At 48.2% G+C, this 23,943-nt stretch overlaps 1 protein-coding gene across 1 annotated transcript in view; it reads left to right on the forward strand.

The window, feature by feature from the left end:
• The window catches only part of SEC14L5 (SEC14 like lipid binding 5), a 43,702-nt gene continuing 19,759 nt past the window's right edge, over nucleotides 1–23,943 (forward strand). The window contains exons 1-6 of the mRNA XM_049637475.1: nucleotides 1–109; nucleotides 15,249–15,398; nucleotides 15,800–15,931; nucleotides 18,566–18,694; nucleotides 19,351–19,543; nucleotides 23,511–23,623. Of these exons, the coding sequence (XP_049493432.1) occupies nucleotides 47–109; nucleotides 15,249–15,398; nucleotides 15,800–15,931; nucleotides 18,566–18,694; nucleotides 19,351–19,543; nucleotides 23,511–23,623 (780 nt within the window). The 5' untranslated portion in view covers nucleotides 1–46. The remainder of the gene's footprint in view (nucleotides 110–15,248; nucleotides 15,399–15,799; nucleotides 15,932–18,565; nucleotides 18,695–19,350; nucleotides 19,544–23,510; nucleotides 23,624–23,943) is intronic.

Genomic DNA, 23,943 nt, shown 5'->3' on the forward strand with positions numbered 1-23,943 from the left:
GTGCTCACTCCTGCCTGGGTGCTTCTGTTGGCGCTCCTGCGAGAACATGGTGCAGAAGTACCAGTCTCCTGTCCGCATCTACAAGTACCCATTTGAGCTGGTCATGGCGGTGAGTGACCCCTGGTTCTCCAGCCCCTTGTGTGATGGTTAGAGGGACACAGGAGGTCAGCTGTGCAAAAATGAGAGGGAGCCCCTCAGACTCCCAGATGAGAAGGTAACTGGTGAGTCCAGTTTCTCCCTAGTGACCCTCCACCCAGCCACCCCAGCCTTCTCCACATCTTCTGGAATCCTTGTCCACTGACCACATCACAAGATCTTTCTTTCTCCTTGCTGAAGCAGACTTGTTCTCTCATCTCAACCTCCTGACAGAAAACAAGGATATCATGGGCCAAACCACTGCTGTCACTTTGTGTAATGCTAATAATAGTAATAGTAAATGTACTAATGATGATGAGAGTAGCAGCCATTCACTGAGGGTTTCCAGTGCCAAGTCTTTACATATATTGTTTCATTATTCTCATTTTACTTCCGCTAAACTGTAGCTTGGACAGGTAAAGGTGGCCCCAAGTTCTGCGGCTGATAAGAGGTGGAGCCAGGGCGCAGACCCATGCAGGGGGGTACTCTGGAGCCATGATTTTTTTTTTTTTTTGCCATATCCCCCTCCCTCCTGCCCAGGGTCTTCCTTCAGTTTGCACATCCCCTCTCCTTTCCTTCAAAGAAGCTGACAGGAGGCGAGTGGGCAGCAGGGGTCCAGGAACAGCCATTTTCAGGGTAGCTTCAGACTGACTGTATGTAAATCAAGTAGCCACTCGGTCGAGGGACTACAATTGGCTCCCAAGCTCTTAGCCTCCTGCATCAATAATCTTTGCACCATGGGGCAGATGCTGGAAACAAGCAGATGTAGCTTTCCTTCTTGGGGCCATCCTTCTGCCTCTCAGAGGTCCCCTTCCTTGGGAAAAAAGGGGCAATGCTCTGGGGTTGTGTTAGGAGTGAATGAGATAATGTGCAGTGCCTCTCGCCCAGTGCCTGACACACAGTAGGCACTCACTAAATGTGGTTGTCCCTGTTATCACACCACATGGTGTTATAAATGATTGTGTTGAAAGTGTAAGAAACATTGGAATCCCCCCACATCCTCCCTATCCTAACCTATTACTTAATTTCAGCCTTTGATCCAAGAACTTTCATATCAATTGGTACCTCCATGGATATGTGTCCCGACTGGTCTTATTCTACAAATCTACTTATATATGTGTTTATAGTCACATAATGGGTTAAAAAAATTTTTTAACGTTTATTTATTATTGAGAGACAGATGCAGAGCATGAGCAGGGGGGGGGGGGTAGAGAGAGGGAGACAAGGAATCTGAAGCAGGCTCCAGGCTCTGAGCTGTCAGCACAGAGCCCGACGTGGGGCTCAAACTCACGAACGTGAGATCATGACCTGAGCCGAAGTCAGTCGCCTAACCAACTGAGCCACCCAAGCGCCCCCTTAATGGGTTTTAAAACATCACTGGAATCATTCATACATGTTGTGCTGTTATGTGCAGATGGTTCCAGGGCAAGAGGCAGGGGCTAGTATTGACTAGCTGGGTGACCTTGGGCAAATTATTTAACCTCTCTGAGCCTCCATTTCCCATCTGTAAAATGAGGAGTACCAATCCTGGTTTCCAAATCCTGGCACTGTGCATGGATTAAATGAGTCAATATACATAAAGCTCCCAATGCAAGGTCTGGTACAGACCAAATGCTGTTACTGTTATTGTTGCTGCTGCCGGTGGCTGTGTGACTTTCCCGTATTTGTAATGAGGGTCAGACACCAGGGGATGGCGAAGAGTTAGAAATGCTGGGTCCTTGCTACTGCTCTACTGTGCTCTGGCTGTGTGCTATTTAAAAGCCACTGAATGTATCTGAGCCTTGATATCTTCATTCATGAAATGGGGATGGTTATATGCACTTCATAGGGTTGTCATGAGGATTAAAGATTTTATATATATATAGATGATAAATACATTTATATATACATTATAATGTGGAAGGAATAGGGGGGTGAGGGGTGGGTGCCCCATACAGGTCTTGGTCCATACCAAATAGACAATAAATGGCAGCTAAATATAAATATTTGTCCTGTAAGGTTCCAGGCACCCTACTTAGTCTAAGACCCTAGGGTTCATTCATTCATTCATTCATTCACTCATTCATTTAAAAAAAGAGAGATACTATCCCAACCCTTTTGGGACAACCCACAGTCCAGGGACCTATGGTTCTCTACCATGAAGCTGAGACAAATAACTGTAAAATGGAAGACTAATCCTTTTTTTATAATTGCATGAGCTTAATAAATGTAAATTTAATTTAGCATATTTGGGATTCTCCAAAATATTTACAATCATTACACTTTAAAACATGCCCGCTAAAGGAGCACTGAAAGCTGTATTAATAAGGCTGGTAAAGTATTCACATTGAGTTTACTGGAGTATGTTAAGCATATTTTGTAAGCTTCCTGTTCCATAAATGGATGCAGGACTCTGCTTACTCCTCTACCTGTTAACAGTCCCTAGATGTTGTTGCATAGAGGCTTGTGGGCACAGCAGGAAACAAGGTTTTCAGATATTCATTTTCTGTATCTGCATTAATTTAAGTTATTTGGGACAACCATGCCCATGTTTCCTTATCTTCCATACAATCCTTATTGGTGAAAGGGCCCCAAGGCTCTGCAATGTTAGCGACAAAGCCACTTTACCGACTGTTTACAAAACATCATTGTCCCCAAAATAGCTGCATAACTCAACATAACTTGCATGCTGTGTGGGCACAAAAGGGTTTTTCTGCACTTAATGTCCGTCTTTGTTTCTCAGCTAAACACTTGCTCTCAGTTTGGGTCAGATGCCAGGGAAGTTTCGGATGAACTCAGCTATTTTCACCGCATCCGAGTGACTAGATGGGCTGGCCTTTGGTTTTTCTGTTTAACAAAACTGACTTGAGAATTAAAACATTGCTTGTTTCAGAAGTCCACCAGCAACAAACACAAAATGACTAAAACTGGGCTCAAGGAATTGGTTATAAAATAGCACCGAGGCAACATTTCCAGACCCAGATTAAACAATTAAAAAAAAATTTTTTTTTTTCTCTTTCATCTCAAAAATGTAACTAATCCAGTGAATGGGCATCTCTCTCCTTGGGCCAAATCCCCTGGCAGGAATTCTGTTTCTGAAGGGTGGGATTCCAGGGACCTTTGTTTTCTTCTTTCTTGACTGTGTTCTGTATTAATTTGGTTCAAAACAGTCAGCTCGTATTATCTTGGTAAACAGAGGGAAACAATTAAGACAATGGAGGCAGCTGGTATAAGATTGGAGAGGGTCTTTGGTCCCTTTGTATGTGGGGTCCCTGAAGGTGGTGATGGGGTCTTTGTACATAGAATACAAAGGCCGTGTCTTGCACTTCAGACTGTGGTCACTTGAGCATCGAAGGCCACTCTCTGGTCAGCCTACAGCCTGTTGTGAATGGTTTCTGGGTTCTGGCCTCTTCTCCCAGACCGATGGTTGCTAAGAGGCAGATCCATCATCTGGGTCCCTGCTCTAGTTTCACACCTGGAAAATGGAGGTCATAAAGGCTCCCGTTCCTCATAGAGTTGAAGTGAGGATTGACTGAAGGGACAGGGATGCCCGGGCAGGGCCTGGCACATTGTTAATGCTGGTGAAATATTGTTTAGGCTTATTGTTATTATTTATTGTCTTCATAGCTTTATTGAGCTATAACTCATATACCCATTTGAAACGTATGGGTCAGGGGTTTTTAGGATTCATAGAGTTGTGTAACTATGACTACTGTCAGTTTTAAAACATTTTCATCGACCCAAAAAGAAACCCTGTACCCATCAGCAGTCCTCTCCGATCCCCACACCCTAGCACCTGACGACCACTAGTCTACTTTCTGTCTCTGTGGATTTGCCTGTTTGGGACATTTCCTATAGGTGGAACCATACAACATATGGCCCTTGGTGACAGGTTTCTCTCATTGAGCATCATGTTTTCAAGGCTCATCCATGTTGTATCATATCAGCACTTCATCCCTTTTTATGGCTGAATACTATTCCATTGCCTGGATCGACCATATTTGTTTATTCATTCATCATTGTTTCCTGTGTTGGTCTGTTATGAATAACACCGCTATGAACACAGATGCACAAGTTTTTGTGTGGATATATTCTTTCCAAAGAAATCCCTGCCATGAATTGTAGTGATTATTTGGCAGGTTTAGGCAAATTTTATTTTTAAAATTTGATTTAACAAGCATGTTCACGTCCCAGACACTGTTTTGAGCCCATCCAAATATTAAGTCAAGTACCTCTCCTAAGCATCCCATGAGACAGGTTCTGTGGGTGGCACCATTCTACAGAGGAAGAAACCGAGGCATGGGAAGGATGAATGGATTACCCAAGGCCACAAAGCAAACATGAGATGGCTGGGGACTTCACTGCAGGCAGTTTAGCTCCAGAATCCACATTCCCAATCATGAGCTCTGCCATTTGTCAGAGCTGAGGATCTCAACTTTTTGAGGTAGATCTGGGCCCAGGGAGCAGTCTCGTGGGGATGGTTACCACCAAAGCTGTGCCCCAAATGCCTGTATTCCATCAGGACACCACAAAGGGGAGCACAGCCAGAACCCACAGACCCTGGCCTCCTGGGGGGCAGCAGATGCTGACAGAGCCTGGAAGCAGTTACCAACCCAATGCTCTGTGTGTCCAGCCCTGAGACTTACTCAGAGTCAGGTAGTTTCATAGCAGCCTTAACTGCAGAGGAAGGAAAAACAAAGGCTTTCAGAGCGTAAGGCAACTGTCCCCTGGTCAGTGTATTCATATGCTAGAGCTGCGTAACAAAGCACCACAATGGAGGTTGGTTTAGAACAACAGAAATCTAGAGGCTGGACATCCAAGGTCAAGGTGTCAGCAGGACTGTGCTTCCTCTGAAGGTGCTTGGGAGGGATCTGTTCTGGGATTCTCTCCTGGCTTCTGGCAGTTCTTTGGTTTGTGGGAGCATAACTACAAACTTCACCTGGAATATTTCCTGTGTGTGTGCCTCTGGGTCCAAACTTCTGTTTCTATAAGGACACTAGTCGTACCAGATTTATAAGTACCCTCTACTGACCTCAATTTTAACTTGATTGACCTCTGTAAAGACCTTCTTTCCAAATAGGGTTACATCCTGAGGTACCTGGGGCCTAGAACTCCAACCATACCTTTTTTAGGGGGACGCAATTCAGCCCATTTATGCTCACTAGCTCAGTAAATGACATCATCAGTAAATGGCAGAGATTTTAATTTAGGGAAATCTGACCCCATAGCTTGCACTCACAGCCAGACACTCCAGATTCTGGCTCTGACGTTCAGTAAACACCTGTGCACCGGTGGCCGAGGCAGCTTCAGGAATGACCTGGCTGCCTCTTGTCCGGGCACTGCCCTGGGATCCCAGTGGGGCTCCAAAGCCCCGTGACTTGAGCTCATCTCAGATTCTGCAAATCTAAAGAAGGAACATGGCTCGGGGTAGAATTTCTTCAGCAATAGGCTTTTCACACAGAGGAAGGGTTATGGAGGTGAGGGCTGTCATCAGCAATTAAGTGTTAAAATATTTAAAGACCTGGCCTTTTGTATTGATAAACAGCTTGTAATTTAGCAAATGGGTTATTAATAAGGAGCAGCCTCTGGAGGTAAATCCTTGCAGCTCAGGCCAAGCGTAGTTACAGTTGGACTGGTTGTTATGGACGTAGTTTTAATAAAGCAGCAGGGGCCTCATTTAAATGAGTTTAAATTAGTTCCCTGGAGCCCATCATATGATCCTGTTGCTAACAGATTAAGGGAAGCGACATTTTCCACCCTGGATTGCTTACAGGACCTGGGAGAACAGAAGTGATCCATCACCCAGCAAAGTGATCTTCTGATTTCAGAAGTACATTTTAGGTCCTTACTCATTAGTTAATGCAGTATTAATTCACGCACATGTTCGTGTATGCACCCTACAAATATTTTTTTTTATGTTTATGTATTTTTGAGAGAAACAGAACGTGAGCAGGGGAGGGTCAGAGAGAGAGGGAGACACAGAACCGGAAGCAGCCTCCAGCTCTGAGCTGTCAGCACAGAGCCCAACACGGGGCTTGAACGCACCAACCATGAGATCATGACCTGAGCGAAGCCAGACGCCTAACCGACTGAGCCAGCCAGGCGCCCCCCTACAAATATTTTTTAATGTTTATTTATTTTTGAAATGAAGAGACAAGGTGCAAGAAGGGGAGGGACAGAGAGAGAGGGAGATACAGAATCTGAAACAGGCTCCAGGCTCTGAGCTGTCAGCACAGAGCCCGATGCAGGGCTTGAACCCACGAACCACCAGATCATGATCTGCTCCAAAGTCAGGTGCTTAATGGACTCAGCCACCCAGGTGCCCCTGCATCCTATAAATATTTATTGAGTTTCATTGTATCCCAAGCAGCATGCTGAGTGTAGGGGCTACAACATAGTTGATTCCTAGCACTTGTTGAAATGCATCATGATTCTGTTGGTTTCCTTCCTTGTTTATTTATATGGGCCTTTCTCATAAAAGTAAGTTTCAGGAAGGTGGAGACTATGTCTATCTTGTTCTGGTTCTCCCGACATAATCCCTTCCTGCCCTCAGAGAGCTTGCAGTGGTGTGGTGTGGTGTGTGTGTGTGTGTGTGTGTGTGTGTGTGTTTCCCAGAGAGAGAGAGACAGAGAGAGAGAGAGAGAGACAGAGGAACCAGGCAAATGCTGTGTAGCTATGTATGTAGCTACGTATGCTAATTCATAATAGGGAATGAACAGAGTATTGTAGGAACAAGGGAAGGGGCCAGTTAAGGGTCTTTTAAGTCATTCAGGCTGAGCCTTGCCAAGGGGTGGAGGGCCCACTGTGTGCAGAGAAGGAGTAGACCTTCTCTCTGAAGAAAGAGATGTGGCTCATATGAGCTCCAGTGTGAGTTAGAAAGTGATTGGCAGGGTCAATTCAAGTCTGTTCAAGGACCTCGGGAGCTTTGGAAGGTTTAAGCATGCGTGACATGGTCAGATTTCGGGTTTAAGTAGATCGGAGGGGGTTTTCCATCCCAGAGGCCAGGAGAACATGGAGAAGCAGAGGTGACAGAGGCCGGGCACATTCCTGAGACACTTGAAAATCTAAAATAGCGTTTCCCTCCCATCAAGATCCTGACATACCGCTAAATGTCAGGACGCTCTAGGCGGGTGTCTGCCTCTTTGTCCCTCCCTGAACCACCAAGGGCACCAGCTGATCCTAGAAATTTGTGGGCACAGAGTGTGTTCGGAGGAGGAGAGTTTCCTCCACCCTGCTCCCCATGCGTGGGTGAGAATCCACAGCAGGTTTTTGTGCAGTTACCGGGCGGGGCAGCCAGGCTGTGCGTGCCCCTCGGTGCTGCAAGAGACTGGGCGTTCCGATGGTGTGAGCTCATGACAGAGGGACACAGTCCTGGACAAAGTGACATCCAAATCCAATCCGTGAGAAGAAGGGATAGAATTGGAGCAAATAACACCTGGGCCCTACTAACTGCACCCATGCTGCAGCCTTAGGACCAGGAAACTGAAATACAGGGAGAAGTGTTCCCTGGAACCTCGTTGAGGGCTGATTCTTCGGCCAACAGCCGTGGCTGTACCCCTCTCCATGACTGCAGAGGGGAACTACTCAGGGGCTTATTCATGTGTGAGAGGCACCTTCCAGGACTCAGCTTTCTGCCGGTGGAGCGTAGACAGCAATCCACAGGCACAGGTTACCGTCTGGGCCTGCGGCAGTGTCCTGGCAAGTGTAGACAGTAGCGGGGGGCCCTGCACTGTTCCCCCTACTCTTCCAGGTAGATACATGTCAGTGGTTCCAACTTTTTGCTTTCATTCTCCAACACCAGCTCCTCCCTCCTCCTCAGCCTCCTTTCCTTCCTTCCTTCCTTCGGCAAATATTGGCTGGGTGTCGACAGCATCCCAGGTGTTGTACGAGGCACTGGGGAATCCAGGGATGAAGAAAACAGACACAGAGAGAGAGGTGTTGACTATAAACAAACACAACATGCACACATAATATCCTATTTCAAATCACAATCAATTCTCCCGGTAGGGCTGATAAACCATCCAGGAGATGGCTTACTCTTTTTTTAAATCTTTTAAAAATGTATTCATATTTGAGAGACAGAGAATGAGCAGAGGAGAGGCAGAGAGAAAGGGAGACACAGAATCTGAAGCAGGCTCTAGGCTTTGAGCTGTTAGCACAGAGCCTGAGGTGGGGCTCGAACTCACAAACCGTGAGGTCATGACCAGAGCCAAAGTTGGATACTTAACCGACTGAGCCCCCCAGGTGCCCCTCTTTTTTTTTAATTTGTGGTAAAATATATATAATGCAAAATTTCTCATTTATCCATTTTTAAAAAAAAGCTTAACCTTTTTTAAGTGTACTGTTCTGTTCAGCATTAAGTGCATATACACTGTTGCACAAGCGCTCACCACCACCCATCCCGAGAACTCTTTCAGCTTCTCAAACTGATACTGTGCCCCCATTAAACACTAACTCCCCACCCCTCCTGCCCCGCCAGCCCCTAGTACCCAGCCTTCTACTCTCTGTCAATGAGTCTGACTACTTCAAGAACACATACAGGTGGAGCCATATAGTATTTGTCCTTTTGTGTCTGACTTCTTTCACTAAGCGTGATGTTTTTGAAGTTCATCCATGTTGTAGCATGAATCGGTGCTTCCTTCCTTTTTATGGCTGAATAATATTCCACTGTATGGACGGACCACATTTTGTTTGTCTATACATCTGTCAATGGACATTTGGGATGTTTCTACTGTTTGGCTATTATGAATGATTCTGTAAAAGTATCTGTTCAAATGCCTGTTGCTTTACTTTTGTCCATTTAAAAAAATCTATGATGTGGGGCGCCTGGATGCTTCAGTTGGTTAAGCATCTGTCTCTTGATTTTGGGTCAGGTCATGATCTCACATTCGTGGGTTCGAGCCCCATGCTGGGCCCTGAGCTGACAGCATGGAGCCTGCTTGGGAGTCTCTCTCTCCCTTTCTGTTTCTGCCCTCCCCCACCCCTCTAAATAAATAAATAAAATAAACTTAAAAAAAAACAACTACGATGTGATGTCTGGCACTGTGCTAAGTGCCTTAAACATATTACCTCCCTTTAATCTTCACTGTAGTCCTTACAAAGTAGATATCATGATCTTTCTCATTATCTTCTCTCTCTCTTTTCTTTCTTTCTTTCTTTCTTTTCTTCTTCTTCTTCTTCTTCTTCTTCTTCTTCTTCTTCTTCTTCTTTGAGGGAACTGAGTCTCAGAGGAGTTAAGTCGAGGTTGCCCAGCTGGCACATGGAGAGTTTGCCCAGCTGGCACAGTAAACCCTGTGCTTTGACTCTGCTGTCCCACCACACTGGGGCTTGCCCCTTTGCTATGTCCACATGTTTTGGCTGCAGGGTCCTTGTGATCCTTTGTCTCCATCTTTTGGGTCTCCAGAGCTAGCTTTAATTAGAATAGCAGCAGCTTGTTCAGCTACAGGACCATCCAGGTGTACCTGTTTTTATAGATTGTATACAGCCCTCATTTCAAAAGGCTCCAGAGTCACGTTGCCCGGGTTCTCCCATGCCTGCTACCCCTTATCAGCTGGGACGACACCACTGCCGTAGGATATCTCATTCACCAAGATAGCTCAGCAACTTGGCCAAAGTTGAGGGAACCGATACGGTGGAACGTTATTCAACTGTGAAAAAGGAAGGAAACACTGACGCATGCTACAGTGCGGTGAATCTCGTGTACATCATGCCGAGCAAAGGAAGCCAGATACCAAAGGTCACACACTGTATGATTCCACGTACATGAGATGTCCAGAAAAAGCAAATCTACAGAGATTGAAAGTGGATTAGTGATTGCCTAGGGCTGGGGTGGGGGCAGAGGGGACAGACTGTAATTGGTAGCGAATTTCTTTTTGGGGTGATGACAATGTTCTGGAACGAGGGAGTGGTGATGGTTGCGCAACTCTGTGAATGTGCTAAAACTCACTGAACCGAACACTTTAAAAGGGTGCATTTTACGGTATGAGAATTATATCTCAGTTTTTAAAAAAAAGTTGGGGCAGCTGAGAGGATAGATTCTTGTCTGTCGTGGGGTCTCCCAGGCTTCAAGGGGGCAGGTGGGGTCTTCAAGGAAGGCTCCTGAGGAGTGTGACAGGGGAGGCAGATGCCTTGCCTGAGGTCACGCAGTGGTCAGTGCCCCGAATGCAGCCTGCAGCGTGGAAAGGGAAGACAAAGTTAATGTGGTCCGGATCTTCTTTCCACTCTCTTAGTGGAAGGTTTGGGATAAGCAGCTTCCAGCTTTTTTTGAATTTGCATGAGGAAGAGCAGGAAGGAAGGGGGGGGGGGGAGGAGAGGAGGCAGCAGCTGTCAAGTGATTAGCAGAAATAGCTTTTCTGTACTTTATAGAATCTCACTCTTTTTTAAAATTTAAATTTATTTAACAAATGCTTATGTAGAACGAACCATGTGCCAGGCACTGTTCTCAGCACTTTACAAAAATGGACTCCTTTATTCCCCCCCCACACATCCCACAACACAGCAAGGTAGCTACTTTTCTTATTCTCCTCTTAACAAATGAATGCATTAAGGAGCTCAGAGCTTGAGGACTCCTTCAAGGCCACACAGCTGGTAAGAGGCAGAGATTTGGACCCAAGCCCCAGAGTCCATGTTCTTAATGGGTATGCAATGCTGTCATTCATTCACTCATTCATCATGTAAATGTCTACTGAGTGTTGACTATGTCACTTTGACAAGTTGGGGGGGGGGGTGGTGGGAGGGGAAAAAACTCACTGCCAGGGGCCGATGACTTCTGATGTCAGAAACGGGTACAACAGAGGGCTCATTGGGAGTGGGTGACTCCACTTGACAGATGAGGCTGAAGGGAGAGAGAGGACATGCTGTGCTCAAGGAGGTAGGTTCCTGGGTGTAGGCAAGTCTGGCTAGGAGGCCAGCCGCCCATCTCCACTTGCTAAGTGTGTCACTGTGGAGTTTTGCAGGATGGAGGCCCAGGGGAGGCAGTCAACGGAAGTTTCCACTGGTCTCTGCCTACCCCAGCTGTGGCCCTGCATGGGCGGGTTCTGGGCCTTGGACCAGCTTCCTTTCTGAGCCAGGAGGCTTGGGTGTCCTTCTCCAGCCACCTGGCAAAAGAGCTGTAACTGAATCCCTTCTGCCACTTTGTGTCCCTGAGGGGGCCAAACCATGTGTGTATTCGGCACAGAGAAACTCAGGCCTGATTTGTGGGAACAGGAGTCCGCAGAGAGGATCCTGTGGACTGTTTGATCCTCTAAGACCCTATGATGGGCCAAAACCAAAGGTGCCCCTGACTCACAGGTTTTAGGCCAGCAGGACTCAGCATTTCCAGACTCTGGACGCTTGTGATGTAGCTAAAGTCCCCTGAGGGGCAGGGCAGAGTGGTTCAGGGCTGAGGTCTGGGTCAGACCGGTTGTGCTCCAACCCCACCACTTACTGACTGTGTGATGCCTTCCCAAACCTCCACTTGCTTATCTGTAAAATGGGGAAATTCTAATTCCCATCTCGGGCCACTGCAAAGAAATGCAGTTAGCGCCCTAAAAATATCATAGCAACAATGTCTGACACTGAACCTCACAACCCCAGGGACTCTCTGGCTGGAGATATGCCACTGGATGGACCCTGTATTTTGGGGCCCCCGCCTTCTGGATGGAGCCTGAGTTCTGGCCGTTCCCCTCACCAGTGCCTGGCATGTCTCCATCAATGCAGCAGCCATTACTTACTTGAGGAAGGTAGCACCTTCCCTTTCAGGGTCAGGGACAGTTGTGCCCACGCACCCATCTGCTGCCGCCCAGCCCTCTGCCCTCCGCTGTTATCTGGGGGCTCCAGATGGAGCTCTTCTGACAAGAGGTTTGTTACAACAGGAAGTCAGCCTTCCTTGGATGCATGCGTTGAATCCATGGCCTGTCATTCCCCTCCCAGGACACCTTTCTGGGGCTTTTTGGATCACCAGCAAGTTTAAGTTATTTTTTTCTTTGCTTGTGAGCATTTATTAGCCCTAGTGTGTCCCAAGAACTGAGACAGGCATGTGTGAGGTCAGTGCTGTGGAAAAACATGTAGCCCAGGCCTCTGGCACACAACACACAAGTGAGTACATGGCTAAAGGATGTGAAAAATGGTATTGAGGAAATGAATGGGCTAAAAGGACAGAATAGGGAAGAAGACAGTCTTGCAGGGGAGAAGGTGGGGGAAGATGTCCCACAAAGAAGGACCAGCACAGATGAGTCCCTGAAGCCAGAGCATCTCTTCAGCCCCCCGGTCCAGCTGTCCTACCTCTCTGGAAACCCCAGTTACTCAAGCCTTCTTCTTCCTTCACTATCAAGTAAATTGATTAGTGGTCCCAGCAGACGGAATGGCCAGTGCAAAGGCTCTATGGTAGGAACAGGTGGTGGGCACATGAGTGTCCCGGGGCTGACATTAAAAAGTACCACAAAAATAAATAAGTAAATAATAAAAAGTACAACAAACTGGGTGGCTTAAACAGCAGAAACTTTTTTACTCCACAGTCTGAAGGCTAAACGCCAGAGATCAAGGTGTTGGTAGAGTAGGTTCCCTCTGCAGGCTTGAAGGAGAATCGGTTCCATGTCTTTCTCCTACCTTCTGGTGTTGCTGGTAATCTTTGGAGTCCTTGGCCGGTAGAGGAATCACCCAAACCTGTGCTTTCATCTTGACATGGTGAAGACACTATATGAGTGTCTGTGACCAAATGTCCCTCAGTCATATTGGATTAGCAGTCTCTCCCCCCACCCCCACTCTAGTATGACCTCATCTTAACTAACTACATTTGCGACGACCTATTTCCAGATAAGGTCACATTCAGAGGTACTGGGTAGGACACATGAATTTTGTTGGTGGCGGGAAGGGGGCACAAGTGAACCCATAAAAATGTGTTTTAGAAAGAACAAGGTCGGGGGCACCTGAGTGGCTTAGCCAGTTAAGTGTCTGACTTCGGCTTAGGTCATGATCTCACAGTTTGTGAGTTTAAGCCCCGCATTAGGCTCTGTGCTGACAGCTCAGAGCCTGGAGCCTGCTTCAGATTGTGTGTGTGTGTGTGTGTGTGTGTGTGTGTGTGTGTGTGTGCCCCTCCCCTGCTCACACTCTGTGTGTCTCTCAAAAATAAATAAACATTAAAAAAAGCAGAAGAAAAGAAAAATAGCAAGGCTGGCGTGGCTGGAGCGGAGTGAAGGTGGCTAGTGGGAGAGATTGCCTGGAGCCTGGCTGGCCACAGCAAGGAGTGTGGGACACATTCTGAGCATCTAGGCCTGTTCTGACTATGTCATTTCATCCGGGGAGAAGGAGAGACTGTAGAATAGTCAGAGGAAGTGCAGAAACTCAAGGGCAGTGTGGCTGCCGCCAGTAGGAGTTGAAGTACTAAGTGTGGAGAAGGGGGAAATTGTGACCACAGGGCCCCAGGGACAATGCCTGGCTGTTTCCCAGCTGCCCAGGAGAACAAGTGAGCTGCTGAGCAAGGTGTTCCTGAAGGAGTGGGGTACTGGGCCACAATGGGATTCAAATCCACATTCACCAGTTTTCATTGTGTGACCTTGGGTTAGTTACTTGGCCTCTCTGGGTTCCAATTTTTTCATTTGTCAAATGAGGATGCCATTCAGAGGACGAAATGGAAGAAAATACACAGCTGGAGGAGCACAGTAAAGGCTCCTCGAGTGCCAACTCCTCTGAGACAACATCTGGTGACCTCCTCACCATCCCATTTTACAGATGAGGAAATAGAGGCTCAGAGAGGGCAAGTGACTTGCCCAAGGTCCCTCAGTGAGAAAGTAGAAGAGACATGAACTGAGCCTGTCCAGTTCCGAAACACGCACCCCTTTCCTTCCACATGCTTTCAAAAAATGTCAACATCCCTCTGCCTGTCACAGAGGTGGGCCCAGGCCAGCGCCTCTGGCTCCCTCCTGCATTGGATCCCAAGGAAGTACTCAGATAGGGCTGGTCAGGAGCAGTTTTTGCAGACCTGTGTTCTGCTGCATTTGAGTCTTGTTGCCTGGGGAATGAAAATTCTGGTTGCCTTCAGTGAACCGCCCGGCGAGCTTGAGCTTGGGTTTCATACTCTGGGAGGCAAGCTTGGGATATACCCATTTTCCAGGTGGTAAAAGAGGCTTAGAGAAAGGATGTGCCTCTGTCGGGAGGAAGTAGAACTGTGGCCACCAGCACAGAATTTGCCCACTTGGCTTTGTCCGCAGGCTATGCAGGCTTCTGATAAGTGCCTGCCTACTGCGCACTCTCCCCTGGGGAACAGGGGCTCCTTATTCTAACCCTGGTGTGTCTGCTGTGTCTGTACAAGGCAAGCAGCTTCAACATATGGCAGGAAGATGCACTGGGCTGGCCTTGTGGGGCCTGGGGTGACACTAAGGGCACCAGGCACAGTTCCATCTCTTCCTTGCCCCTCCCCCGCCTCTGCCCTTCTGAGCTGGGAGGAGCCGGGAGGGATGGGGGAGGAGGTGCGTGTCCTCAGATGCCTGCACTATTTTTGGAGCTGCTTTGATCCTGATTCCGGGGCACGTGGACTGTGACAGGCTCTTGGAGCAGACCCCATTTGCATACAGTCAGCTATGGATGCCGGCTTACCCCGGAGGCTCCTACCCTGGCACTTTTGGAACGGGGCACAGACTCTCGCCCTCCAAACTGGATGCCTTGTATTTCTTTTGCTTTCCTAACTGCCAGGGCTGGAACCTCCAGGACAATGTTGAACAGACGTGGCCAGAGTGGACATCCTTGCCTTGTTCCTGATCTTACGGGGAAAGCATTCCATCTTTTGGCATGGAGTATGATGTTAAACTGTGATTTAACAGGTTGAAGATGTTCCTTTCTATTCTTCATTTGTGGAGTGTTTTTATCATGAAGAGGTGTTAGATTACGTCCAGAGTGTTTTTCTGAAAGATGCCTTCTTTTAAAATGTTCCAGGCAAGCTCACTTTTTCTTCTGAGGGTGAAGTCTCAAATGCAAATCCAAAGAGTGAGTTGCAAATCATTGCTCAGGCACTGGTGTGTCACAGCTCTTAAACAGGTGTCTGCTCTTGTAAAGGAGACCACAGCCCAGCAGGAGGGAGGAGGCTAGAGCCCCCAGCCCAGCAGGAGGGAGGAGGCTACGGCCCCCAGCCCCCTTGACACTCACTCCCCCTCTGCCCGTAGGCCTATGAGAAGCGCTTCCCCACCTGCCCGCAGATCCCCGTCTTCCTGGGCAGCGAGGTCCTGCGCGAGTCCCGCAGCGCAGACGGGGCGGTGCACGTGGTGGAGCGGAGCTGCAGGTTGCGCGTGGAGGCCCCGCGGCTGCTGCGCAAGGTGGGTGGGGAGGGGTTCCCAGAAGTGCCGGGGGGCCCCACGGAGGAGGGGACTGGAAAGGGGGGGATCTGGGGGCGGGCTCAGGTGGTGAAGCCAGTGAGTATGCATATGAGTGCAGGTGCTGGTGGTACACGTCCTGGGGTTGGGGTTGGGGCCTGCGGAAAGGGGGCGGTCGTTCTAGGTCGGAGGGCCGGTCTGGGAAGGACAAAGGCCTAGGAGCTAGGGACTGGGGCTGGGGCTGCTGGGCAGGCTCCGGGTGGGGCACAGGGGGTCTTGGGGTTTGTGGGTGTTGGGCTGGGTACGGGATACTGCCGGCTGGTGGGCAGGCGCGGGGTCTTGGGGTCTTGGTGAGTCTTGGTATCCAGCAGCCCCCACCCCCTTCGCTGCTCCTTCCCTTGCAGATTGCCGGCGTAGAGCACGTGGTCTTTGTGCAGAGAAACGTGTTGAACTGGAGGGAGAGGACCCTCCTCATTGAAGCCCACAATGAGACCTTCGCCAACCGCGTGGTGGTCAACGAGAACTGCAGCTACACTGTAAGCCTGCGTCCCGCCCCCTTCCTGCGTCCCGCCCTCTTCCTGTGTCCTGCAGTCCACGCATCAGCCTGGCTGCCTCTCCCCTGCTCCCAGGGCCTTGTCGGATAAATTGCAGGACACTCACTTACATCTGCAATTTAGATACACAGCTGATACTTTTCTGTTTGTTTAAATAGCCTCAAATACCGCTTGGGACATACTTACCAAAATATTATTCGTTGTTTATCTGAAATTCAAATATGGCATCCTGTATTTTATTGGGGAAAGCTGGCAACCTGCCTCCACCTCCCTCTTCTCTCTGTCCTTTTCTTCCTCCTTGAAAGGGAGGCTCATTTACGTTTTTTTTTTTTAATTTTTAATGTTTATTTATTTTTGACAGACAGAGAGACAGATCATGAGTAGGGGACAGGCAGAGAGAGAGGGAGACACAGGCTCTGTGTCCGAAGCAGGCTCCAGGCTCTGAGCTGTCAGTACAGAGCCCAACGCGGGGCTCGAACCCACGAACCATGAGATCATGACCTAGGCCAAAGTCAGACCCTTAAACGACTGAGCCATCCAGCGGCCCCTATAGTTTCTTCATCTGTAAAATGGGGTTAATGATGACACCTCCCACATGGGTTGTGGTGAGAAGTAGGGGAAGAAAAGTATCTGAAACCCCTTAGAAGAGGGCCTGGAACGTACCAAGCCCTGTATGTGTGTTACCTTTTCAGATCATTAATAGTAATTATTATTATTCTCCAGTACACACTGAATGAGAACCTACTATGTGCTGGGCATCCGGCCAGAGCACGGACTAGTCCCCCTGACCTTTGTTCTCACAAGGACCTCCATTCCAGTGGCAGATACAGACAAGAAAAAAGGTCAACGTAATCTTACAACTTCACAAATACTAAGAAGGGATCCAGAAGACAGGATTAGGGAAAATAAGAGGAGAGGCACTCTGTTAGGTAACAGTGTCCCACTGAAGCCACCAAGCTGAGAGCTGGTGGATGAGAGGGCTGGGAACAGAGTTCTGGGGTGGGAACAGCATGTGTGAAGACCCAGAGGTGGATGAGTGAAGTCTGAGAATGGGGGCTGCAGGGGCAGGGTCCTGCTGCCCCCGGGTTGGAGTGAGGGAGGAGTCTGGAGGCGTTTGCTGGGATGGAGCCCAGCTCTGCCACCTCCTTGCTGAATGATGTTGGGCAAGTTGCTTCCCCTCCCCAGGCCACCCCTTGCATACCTGTCAGCAGAGCCCGCCTCATCCGGTGCTGGCTGGAGCCTATAAGACAATGTAGGTAAAGCTCCTTTAGCCTGTGCTAGATCCCGAATGCTAGTTTTCATGATGATAACTCCAGTGTCGTAACTATGGTTCATTAGAGCCTTCCCTATGGGGGGGGGGGCATTGCCTTGTGTATCTGTCCCATCCCTAGCATTTGGCATGGTGCCTCGTATACAGCAGGTGTCCAGTAAATGCCCATTGCTTTTTCTTTCCACACCTCCAGCTCCTCTGGGAATTGGACCCAGAATATTCCAATGCTTACCTCTAGGGAGTTGTGTGGGTGGCAGCTTTTTATAAATCACTTTTAGTGCATTTATAATATGTATTTAGTGCATATTTCTCAGCATGAGTTCTACCAACCGCTGAATTAGCGTCACTGAGGCTGCTTGGGAAATGCAGGTTTTCAGGCCCTGCCCTGGACCTATTTGGCCCAGGCATCTGCATATTTAAATTTTTTTTTAAATGTGTATTTATTTTTGAGAGAGAGAGAGAGAATGAGCCGTGGAGGGGAAGAGAGAGGGAGACACAGAATCTGAAGCAGGTTCCAGGCTCTGAGCTGTCAGCACAGAGCCCAATACGGGGCTCGAACTCACAAACTGTGAGATCATGATCTGAGTCGAAGTCGGATGTTTAACCGACTGAGCCATCCAGGTGCCCAGCATCTGCATGTTTCACAGACTCCCTGGTAATACTTCTGCCCAGGAAAGTTTGAGAGGGACTAAGTCTGGGTCTGCATAGAAGCTCTGTCAACAAAGTTTGTCCGTGTGTGTGTGTGTGTGTGTGTGTGTATTTGTTTACAATAAATATGTAACATAATAAATACTTTAAAATATATATTTAAAATATGTAATAGTTATATATAACTTACATATAATTATATATTAAGTACATTAACTCATTTATAAAGTTTATTTTGAGGGAGAGAGATAGAGTGAGAGATAGTTGGGGAGGGGCAGACAGAGGGAGAGAGAGATTCCCAAGCAGGCTCCACACTGTCAGCGCAGAGACTGACGTGAGGCTCGAACTCACAAACCATCAGATCATGGCCTGAGCCGAAACCAGGAGCCAGTCACCCAACTGACTACGCCACCCAGGTGCCCCTAAATATATCACTCATTTAAATATATCATTATAGAACAGTTTTTAAGGGACAGGCTTGCAGATGCCAGACCCACTTCCTTCCAGCCCCTCATGAGAAGGCTCTTTGTTCTCTAACACTTGGCATTGTTCTCCGGGTGGGGTTGCTGCCCCCCCACTCTGGTATTGCCATGCTGTCCACAGCTGCTCTGGTTGGGCCCAGATCACCAAGAGAGCCCTGAGGGGGGGCACTGCATCCCCCACAATGAGACTTGTCACTGTGGCTGCCTGGCTTTCAGGTCCACCCCGAGAATGAAGAGTGGACTTGCTTTGAGCAATCCGCCTCGCTCGACATCCGGTCCTTCTTTGGCTTCGAAAGTGCCTTGGAGAAGATCGCCATGAAGCAGTACACAGCTAACGTCAAGAGGGTAAGGGGTGGGCTCCATCAGTCACAGGGAGGAAGGTACACAGACCTCATAGCCTGGTTCAAAACCTGCTCTGACACCTGACAACCCAAGTGACATCGGGCAAGATCGATCCTTAACCTTCCTTGGCCTCAGTCTTTTCATCCATAGAGTGAGTATCCTAACAATGACCATAACACACAAGATAATGAGTGGAAACCACCTGGCCTGAAATGGGGGCACCATAATCATTATCCAGATGCTCCCTGATGTTTGGGGCTTGTGTAGTGAACTCTGGACAGAGAAGGGGCATTCTGTGGTGCTTTTTCCTGGTTAAAATTGGTTGCTGTGTAAGGCTCTCAGACCTGTCCCTGAGAGGCCTTTTCGCATAATGAAACGGGTGAAATTCATTTCAACGATGTATTTTAACCCACATGTTACCTATAGAAAACCTACCAATGAGCTATTTTACATTCTTTGTTCCGTCCTAAGTCTTGGAAATCCGGTTCATATCTGACGCTCACAGCACATCTCCATTTGGACCAGCCACATTTCAAGTTCTCCGTAGCTACATGTCAGGGGTGGGGCTGCAGCCAGGTGGGAGTGACTCCCAGGCTGATGAGGTTATCCCTGCTCTCCTGCCCTGCGGCTCATATGCCTCTGGTCTCTCTGGCTTCCAGGGGAAGGAGGTGATTGAACATTACCTGAACGAGCTTATCTCCCAGGGCACCTCTCACATTCCCCGATGGACGCCTGCCCCCGTCCGAGAGGAGGACGCCCGCTCCCAGGCTGGGCCGAGGGATCCGGGCTCCCTGGAGGTTGACGGGCCCATCGGTGCTCCAGGCCCTGCGCCTGAGGTGGTGGTTACAGACGGTAGGTCCCTGTGGCTGAAGCCAGCAGGCCAGGCCTGTACCCTTGTGCCCCCCACAACTGCCCCAGTCCCTGGAAACCTGCTTTGTGTTTGCTCACTCCGCGCGGGAAGAGTTGCTGCGGGTCCCCTTGGGAATGGGTCTACGAACTGGAAAGACTCAGCTTCCGCCCTTTCCCGCTGCTTTACCCTCTCTTCCTTCCTTCCGGCCCAAGAGCCAGAACTGGTTTATTTCTAAATCAGGAATTGACCTGATCTGGTGCCTCAGGGCTGCCCTTTTCTCTGGTTTTATTACTATTTTTAATTATATGAGTAATGTATGGAGATGGTAGAAAGAAATATTCAAACTTCTTGGAAGATGTAAATGAGGAAGTAAGACTCTTTTCTTCTCTCTGGAGGCAATACTAATTTTGTGGTCGTATTTCGTGAAACTACCTAGCCATATATATGTACATACGTATACACACATGTGTATATACAGGCATGCATACCTGTATAATTTATGCTGAGCCAACATTACACATTCTGCTTGATGTTTTGCTTTTTTTCATTTACTAATGTTGCTTGAACAGCTTTCTATGTCAGTGCATCTGTTTCAGCACTTTGTGGTATTTCATGGTGTGGCTGCACCATAACTCATTTATTAATAAACATTTATTATTGGGGCACCTGGATGGCTCAGTCAATTAAACATCTGACTCTTGATTTCAGCTCAGGTCATGATCTCATGGTTTGCAGGTTCAAGACCCATGTTGGGCTCTGCACTGACAGCATGGAGCCTGCTTAGGATTCTCTCTCTGCCCCTCCCCTGCTTGCTCTCTCTCTCTCTCTATTTCTCTCTCAAAATAAATAAATAAACTTAAAAAATAAACATTTATTATTATTTTTGTTAGTTTATTTATCTAGTCTTCTCTTTATGGACGTGAGGTTTCCAGTTTTTAAAACATAGAAATAATGTAGGGTATCTTTGTACTTAAGTTTACTTACTTGTTTTGAGAGAGGGAAAGCCCCAGCTGGGGAGGCACAGAGAGAGAGGGAAACAGAGAATCCCAAATAGGCTCTGCACATGAGTGTAGAGCCTGATGTGGGGCTTGAACTGATGAACCATGAGATCATGACCTGAACTGAAGTCAGACACTTAACTGACTGAACCACCCAGGTGCCCCATTAAGATTTTATTTTTAAATAATCTCTACCCCCAACGTGGGGCTTGACCTCACAACCCTGAGATTAAGAGTCGCATGTTCCACCCACAGAGTCAGCCAAGCACCCCTATAGCATAAAATTTTTACAGTTGAATTGCTGGGTCAAAGGTTATATGCAGGTAAAATTTTGGCAGATTTACCAGTTAGACCTTCAAAGATTGGTTGTACTAATCAATGTTCCCCCAAAAGTGTGTAGCTATGTCTATTCCTGACTTCACTCTGGCTCCCCACGAGACTATTATTAAATGTTTTAAACTTCTGAAAGCAAAAAGTGACCTCTAGTAAATTAGTGATTAGGTCTTTCCTCATGAATGAGGCCAAATATTATTTTCTCATGCTTAGTGACTCCATATGGCTTTTTTGTGAATCTCTCTGTTCTTGTACTTTGTCTATTTTCCTGTTTGCCCATGGATTTCTTTCTTTTTTTAATTAAAAAAAATTTTATTTATTTATTTTTGAGAGAGAACGAGACAGAGCACGAGTGGGGGAGGGGCAGAGAGAGAGAGACACACAAAATCTGAAGCAGGCTCCAAGCCGTCAGCACAGAGCCCAATGTGGAGCTCAAACTCACAAACCGTGAGATCATGACCTGAGCCGAAGTCGGAGGCTTAACCAACTGGGCCACACAGGCATCCCTGACCATTGATTTCTCATTGCTTTGTAAGAACTCTTCATATGTAAGGCAATTAGCCTTTTGTCATATTTTCGGCTTTTATTGATAATGGGAAATGTTTACAATATAATTTTAAATAAATTTAAAAAAACCCTAGGACACAAAACTACACATACTCCCTGAGTTCAGTTTTAGCTCCGTGCATTTGTGCTCATGATGATTCATTCTTTTGGGGTCACTGAAATGTCAGGCTTGGCTTTCTTAGAGATATGCCACATAACCAGTAAATTACATCTGGGGCATTGTGTAGGGAGAACAAAATTCATTCATTCACAAATATTTATTCTGTACCAACTCTGTGCTAGCTGGCTGCTGTTGTATGTGAACTTTTAAAATATTTTAAAAATTAGGGGCGCTTGGGTGGCTCAGTCCGTTAAGCGACTGACTTCGGCCCAGATCATGATGTCACAGTTCGTGGGTTTGAGCTCCACGTGGGGCTCTGTGCCGACAGCTCGGAGCCTGGAGCCTGCTTTGGATTCTGTGTCTCCCTCTCTCTCTGCCCCTCCCCTGCTTGTGTTCTGTCTCTGTCTCTCAAAAGTGAATAAACGTTAAAAATTTTTTTAAATATTAGAAAAATTAAAACTTCTGCCTCTTCTTGCACACATTGTCTGGTGGTCATGACTTTTACCCTAATTTTACGCCAGGCTTTTCCTTCCTTCGCCCTCTGCACTGTGCTCAGGATGGCTGGCGAGAGGCAGAGTCACCCCCCTTCCACCCTGCTCTGAATCACTGAGCCTTTGTGCTCAGGAGAAAGGGGCCTTCACAGCCGCATAGAGGCCGGAAGGATGCTGGTATCTCCTGTCTCCCTTGTGTTCTCTCTCTCATCCTGTCCACCCCTCCTTACCGTCTCCAGCATCTCCCCTTCTGACCACTCTGTTTGGGGGGTCTGGACGCCACCTGTCCCCATACACCACCAGCATCCCTCCTGCTTCTGTTTACCCAGATGCCTGCTGACCTCCAGCCCTGGACTTTTCTTGTTTTAGAGGGAACCATTGGGTCCTGCTGCTGGAGGTACACACATTCCGTTTGTTTTCGTATTGTGCCACCTGAACACAAAGAACAGGCTACACTCATGGGGGCTGCTCTTTGTGGACCGTCTACCCACTGCGGAGATGCTAACATGCTGGTGTGCCTCACCATGCCAGCATCTGCCACCTCAACAGTTAAGAGTGGGCAATGGGTGGGGCACCTGGATGGCTCAGTCGGTTAAGTGTCTGATCTTGACTCAGGTCATGATCTCATGGTTCGTGAGTTCGAGCCCTGTGTCCGGTTCTGTGTTGACAGCTGCAGCCTAGAGCCTGCTTCAGATTCTTTGTCTCCCTCTCTCTCTGCCCCTCCCCTGCTCACACTCTATCTCTCAAAAATAATAAATGTTGAAAAACAAATTTTAAAGAGTGGGCAGTGGGACCTCAGGTTGAGCCCAGCCTCTAAATGCCCGCACATGCTGACCCCCAAACAGTCCCATTGTGCAGGACAGGACTGAACAGTGTTTGGAATGATCCGTGCAGCTCCTGGGCTGTATTTTGGGGTCAGGGCTCCGTCTACAAAAGGCCTCTAGCCCACAGAGGGGCTGGGAGGTGGGAAGGCAAAAGGAACTGTATTTACTGACCATCTCTTGTATGCTCGGTGCACCACATGCATCCACTCGCTACTTAACCTGTCTTGGCCTCAGTTTTGTCTTCTGTGAAGTGGGGACAGTAGTGTGCCTGCCTCACTGGGGCGTCGAGACAACTCACTGAGATGGTGCATGTCTAGAAATATGAGTGCGTATTGTTAATTATCTTCAGAGATTGGTTAGCTCCAGGGGGTTGGAATTAGCTTGATGTCCGAAGTCAGAGGAGACAAATCACTTGCCACTGTGAGATCCAAGCTGGCCCCACCATGAGTTTTCAGAAACCCCTTGGAAAGGGCCAGCAAGACCAGAAGATGTGGAGCCCATGTGGCTGTTCTTGGGTGAAAGGGCCACTGTACGGCTTGGAACTGCATTTCAGATCTGAGGCGGCCAATGAGGCGAGGGTTCCAGAAAGGGTAGACCATGTGGTAAAGACAGTGGCATCGCCCTCTGGTCCTGAACGCCTCCACCTTCTCCTGCAGGGGACAAGCTAGATGCAGACTACATTGAGCGCTGCCTGGGTCATCTCACACCCATGCAGGAGAGCTGCCTCATCCAGCTGCGACACTGGCTGCAGGAGACCCACAAAGGCAAGGTGGGTGCAGAGCTGGGGCCTACCAGACCATGTTCAATGACAGCCACTCACCCCAGGCACTGGGGGAGGAAGGGCCAGGTAAACAGGCGGATGTAATCAGCAGTTCTGAAAACTTGTATTTTGCCTTCTTTTTATCATGTATCGTCTCATGTATCTGTAATGCATGTTGTGCATACCGTTGATTGCAGCGTTTCTCATCCTTTGCACTGTTGACATTTGAGGCCCGACAGTTCTTTATGGGGTGGGGTGTGCCCTGTTGGGTGTCGCAGCATCCTGGCCTCCACCACTAGATGCCGGGAGCTCTTCTTCCCCAGTTGTGA

This window comes from Panthera uncia, chromosome E1 (genome assembly GCF_023721935.1).
Source record: "Panthera uncia isolate 11264 chromosome E1, Puncia_PCG_1.0, whole genome shotgun sequence".
Taxonomy (NCBI): domain Eukaryota; kingdom Metazoa; phylum Chordata; class Mammalia; order Carnivora; family Felidae; genus Panthera; species Panthera uncia.